General features: G+C 39.0%; 1 protein-coding gene across 1 annotated transcript in view; it reads right to left on the bottom strand.

Moving 5' to 3' along the window:
- Positions 1-3,968: 3,968 nt before the first annotated feature.
- PTPN13 (protein tyrosine phosphatase, non-receptor type 13) overlaps positions 3,969-5,547 on the bottom strand; it is a 176,472-nt gene continuing 174,893 nt past the window's right edge. Inside the window, exon 48 of the mRNA XM_023528410.1 lies at positions 3,969-4,688. Coding sequence (XP_023384178.1) covers positions 4,593-4,688 — 96 coding nt within the window. The 3' untranslated portion in view covers positions 3,969-4,592. The remainder of the gene's footprint in view (positions 4,689-5,547) is intronic.

A 5,547-nucleotide genomic window follows, 5' to 3' on the forward strand; every position in this document is an offset into this window, starting at 1 on the left:
TTTTCTCTACTGATTTGAAATGCCACTTTTATCATATAACTTCCTATATAATGTGTTTTTCTTGGGACTCTTATTTGGTTCCATTTTTTTCTATCTATTCTTATTTGTAAGTTTTGAAATGTGTGAGAAAAGGTGTATTGTCTGAGGTTTAGTGCTTTGCAGTTTTATTTTGTAAGTATTCCCAAGAACTCATGGGTTAGTATAAATGACAGTGATTATTATGGTATTTTCACAACAATTAAGAATGCCTTTGTAGTAGTACAGAAAAAGCCCCGTTAGGTGTCACAAGTATATTTCTATGGAACGGAACTGTTTAGACTTGGGACATGATTGTTAATTCTCAAGGGCTGCTTGACTACTTGGAGATTTGCACTTATCCACCCGTAAATGTGTATGTATTGAGAAGTTAGTCTGTGCTATGTACAGGCACATGGTACATGTAGCAGCGACAAGGCAGGAAGGGTTCCTGCTCTCGTGGCTTATAGTCTAGTGGAGAATAGATCTCTGCAGTGAACACAGTAGAGTTGGGCATTAACAGGCAGTCCCAGGTCTAAAATGGGCATTGCCAAGAGTTTTAAAAAGAGTCCACAAAAAATGAATTTCTAAATTGTTTCTCTACATGAGAACCTAATATAAAATGGTAAAACCCAACACTCCCTTCTGAAAGAATTAACTACATGGCCAACGTGGCCAGTATTGAACAGTCAGGATAGTCTGGGGACAGGTCTACCAAAAGCTCTCTGTTAAGGCAGAAAAAACGCAGATCAATGTAAGAGTTTGAAAGTGGTCACATCAGAATACTGCTTTCTCCAGAAATAGTTTGTAAATGCGTTACTAAGAACTAGAAACAGTCAAGTAGTCTTAGTAATGCATAACAGTCAAGGAGGCCACACATTATTTTTAAGATGAAGAATTTAACTAAAAAAAAAGCCCTAACTGAATAAATTGTATTCTAACTGATCTACATAATCATGAGTTTATTAAAGCCAAAGCTCAGAAGTGGGGCCAGCTGGGTCATTGGGGCATCATACTATAGTGGAAAGAACATGGGCGTTGCCAGGGCTACTTGCTGAATTCCACTTAAAGAGCTGGGAGGCCTCTGGAGTTGTGGGTTGAAGTCAGGCAGACCTGGAATTGAATCCAAGTCTGTTATTTGGGCAACCTTGGGAAAGTGATAGTGCCTCTGGACTTTGTTTCTAAACTTGCAAACCTGAAGACTACTTTCAGATCCTTCCTAGCTGTGTATCTTTTTTCAACAGTTACAAATTGGGATAGTTTTGGGGTCAGGAAGATCTTACAGGTAGGTTGACAGTGCTGGCTACTAAGGAATGGTGGAAACTGGCAGAATTGGAAAGGCACACACTGCTTGCTACTACCCAATACCTATTGCTTCCTTTGTCCTTATTAATAGAACCAAGATTTTGTTCAGGACAGCAATGTGTCTAGTTAAAAATAACTTTCTTGAAGCTAGAGATGGCCACGTGACACAGTTCTTGTTAATGAAGTAGAAATGGAAGTCTGCTTGTGATTCCTGGAAAATTTTGCTTTCTTGCCCTGGTCACTGACTAACCCTTTCTCCTATCGATTCCTCCTATTTTCTTTCTGGAATGTGGATGTAAGCTGGAGCTGCAGCAGCCATTTCCAGACCGTGAAGGGAAGGCCAGGATAATTACATACCTGTTGATATTCTTGACCTGTAGAATCAATCCCAGCCACTGCCTACTTCTAAACTTGTTTTCTTAGGGAAAGAACTCTCTAATTTGTGTGAGCCCCATACGGTTGTTTTTTGGTTACCGGAAATCAAACACAATTCCAAATTGATATATAGAAATTTAAATTAGCTTAAAAATATGCAGATCAATGCACAATTTGTTACATTCATTTCCACCATAACAAGGTACCTTGAATATTTCTGAATTATGTAAAATGGGCACACATTTTCTGTCAAAATATCTATGACCAGAGGATAGCTTCAGTGAGCTGCTTTTTTAATCTCTTGGAGTCATCACATTGCATTTAGATAACTAGTCATTTTAAATCAAGAGATCTAAGAGGCTATCTGGAACCACAGATGTGAATACCATCTTTTCCCAACAGCCATTTATTTATTTATCTATTTATTTATTTATTTATTTAATCATAATCCAGAAATAATTGTACTAACAATATCTACCAAAGGTTGATTTGGGGACAAAATGTTTTAATTACTGCAATGCTCAGGACTATACTAAGGTTCTATTATTTTAGAATATACAACTTTAGTTCAGTTTTATAGATTCCATCACCATTTGTGCTTCCCCTTCTATAGCACGGAGTTGTCTGTCATGGGAAAATAGCTGCTCGCCAACTCATTTCCCAGCTTCCTCATACTTAGGGGCACCATTTAACCAGTTCTTGCTGATGGAATGAGTGGCCGTCATGTGCTTTGCTTTCAGGCCTTCCCAGCTCATAACCAGTCCCCCCCATCCCCCACCACCTGTCACCCCCCGCACACACAGGTGGCCCTCCATGTTCTTCCTCCTTTTTGGCTAGGGGAATGGAGATGATTCGCAGGATGCCCTTGGAAGCTATGTCTTGATTACGGAACCTCCGTCGGCATGGGTTCCTGAAAATTGGAGGGAGAAGAGCTGCCCTGCTGAGCTGTTCACCTGCCTGGAGCAGTTAGATAAACTAGAAATAAGCCTCTGTTATGTTTGAGCAGTAATATGTTCGCGTGTATATTTCATAGACGTGGGTCCAGCCCAGTTGTATTGATTGGTTCATCTGCTATTTGAGTGCCTCATGGGCCACCATCATTCCACAGCCTCACTATGCTTTTTAACCAGCAGATGTCTTGTCCCATTGCACGGTAGTGGATCCAGGTCTCAGATGAGAGTGGTGACACGTTTGCCATAATGGTTTCCAGTGGTTGAAAGCCAAAACCCACATTTTCCTTCCAGTTTCCATATCCTAGCTATATTCTTTCCAGAAAAAGGCTCTTTCTTCAGCTTTTCCCTCTCTCATCTCTGTTGATTTCAGATGGTGGATAATCACCTCCAGCTGTACTGGCTCTCAGAGCCCTGCTGGATTAGTTTCCTGTGCTTATGACAGGAAAACAAGCCCTCATGATTCCAACTCACTCAAAACAGGAGTTTCCAAGTACCTTTTAAAGCAATAGAAACTTTTTTTTTTCCATATGAAATCTTCAACTACAACCCAATCTGGAAAAATCATTCTTAATGAAATGGGAATGGCGGTGGTGATGCTTCTTTTGACAGATTTGGCACCACTTCTGTGGTAGAGTTCACATCTGCTGCCTGGTGAGGAGTCAAACACATCACCAAGGGGCAACGTGCATTGACTGACACTGTCTTCTGAGGTCAGGTAGCCAGAGACACTCAGTAATAGGTCCCAGCAGATTGTTGCACTTGCATATGATCGGAAATTCAAGTTAACTTGCTATGAGGATGAACCGAGCAATTTCCTGGGTCTTGGAATGGCATCACTCACGGCTGAGGGAAGTAATGCTGTCAGAATTAGGATTTAGTGAAATATGCTCAATAATGAGAATCAGAAGCAGGGTCCTTGAGGCCAATCTCTTTTTCCTTCAGGTAAAACCAAATATAACCCCTCCTCCCCCCAGGTAGTGTGATATTGTTTTCTTTCATTATCTCTTGTCAGCTGAGATATTCTGAGCTTTACTACAACTAGGACTTGAAAATATTCTGTTTTATGTATCAGTTAAACACAATAAGCTGGCACCACTCACAGGAAGGCAGCCAGGAGGGAGACTGAATTTCCTAGCTACTGTCAATCAGTGTCTGCCCCTAACGTCAGACCTCGATGAAGATCTGCAAGGGTTCTGACAACACTCCAGGTCCCTGCGACTGGCATCACCGGCCCAAATGGCAAGATGGAAAGTTGGGGTCCAGAAGTTCCTGTCTTCCCAGGGGCCTGAGTGTTGTTAAAAAAATAACACACTGAAAAGGTTTAGTTTGTCTGCATACACTTTTGGTTTGTTCATGTTTTAAGGTGTTTTTTATTTACAAAGTGAGATGATGCATATCAAACATAGATGATGCCGTTACAAACATATCTGATCACTCCATTTTCATGAAAAAGTATATAAATATATTACAGGAAATTCTATATAGTAAACATCAGAAATTGATACAGTAAACCTTTGCTACTTTTTTTCTATGCCCAAACTACTGTCATTTAAAGCTTAAATACTGTATCCCCTATAAAATAACTATTAAAATACTGAAAAAGAATTTTGCTATAAACAAGATTGGTACATTTAAAATAAACTCAGTGCATCCTTATAACAATGTCCACTATAATCAAATGCTGCCTTACTTGTGCCTAAGATCTGCATTATTTCGTGTTAAAAAATTTAAAACAATTATCACAGGTTAAAGCAGCTGTAAAAATACAGCATTTCAACATTATTTGTTGTTATGAAGAATGCCCCTCTAAGGTAGAGGAGAATAAGTATAGACATTGTATGGACTTATGGCCTTGGGATCCTTATTTTATAATGGAGAGCAGGAGCAACTATTGGAGGTTATGAAGAGAGTGGGAAAGGCATCCAGAAGGCTGTTCTTTTCAAGTCATTTCAGAGGCTGTGGCTGCTCTTTCCGCTCTTCTTCAGCTTGAAGACGTGTCAGGACATAAAGGATGACTTGGTAGCAGAAAATATATTGATCCTGTGGAAGAGAGAGTGAGAGAGCAAGAGAGCGAGAGAAGAGGATATTTTATAAATACAGCTTTAACACTATTTGAAATGATGTTTAAGTTTGAAAATATGGTAAATTTTTTAATAATGTTGAATGCGAGACACAGGATATAGAATTGTGCAATGTCATAGAAGTTATAAAAAAAATAAAGCACATTGACAGAATGAGAAGGGAAAAAGCCTTTGGGGAGTGGGAGAGTGGACAGAAAATCCCAGAGTGCTAACTGCAGTTGTGTTTGATTCATGGGCCACTTCTATTTTTTGTGATTTGCTTTCATAATAGAAAAATAAACTTTCTATAGAATTTCTCCTAGAGTTAGTGAAATGTCAAGAAGTAAATACCCAAGATGCTACACAAAACAATTTTCTTTAAATATTTTGGAATGAAAGAATATGGAAATCAGTTTTTTGAAAATTAACTTTTTTGGGGGGGGTGAAATCATAGTCTATTAAGCTGAGTTATGTTGTTATTTGACAAAGAATGAATCTGAAAATAAGTAGAACAATTCACAGTATGCTAAATGGAAAGTAATGAAAGGATAACTACTGTTGAATCTCATTGAAAATAGTTGCATGTGTGAGTGCATACACACCTGTGCACAGGTGCTTAGACTAAAGAAAGTAAGAATGTTGCCAAAAAGGTTAACAACTCTGAAGTGTAGGAATACAAGTAACCCTTTTATCTACTTTTTGCTCACCTGTATTTCAACTTTTCCACATCTTCTACATGATTATCCTTAATCTTCTCTCACACTACAGACAATCCATTAGCAAAGCCATGTCTCTTCTCCCTATATCTACATCCACCATTCCAGTCTGGGGCACTACTG

The sequence above is a fragment of the Pteropus vampyrus genome, unplaced genomic scaffold, assembly GCF_000151845.1.
Source record: "Pteropus vampyrus isolate Shadow unplaced genomic scaffold, Pvam_2.0 Scaffold25, whole genome shotgun sequence".
NCBI classification, from domain to species: Eukaryota; Metazoa; Chordata; class Mammalia; order Chiroptera; family Pteropodidae; genus Pteropus; species Pteropus vampyrus.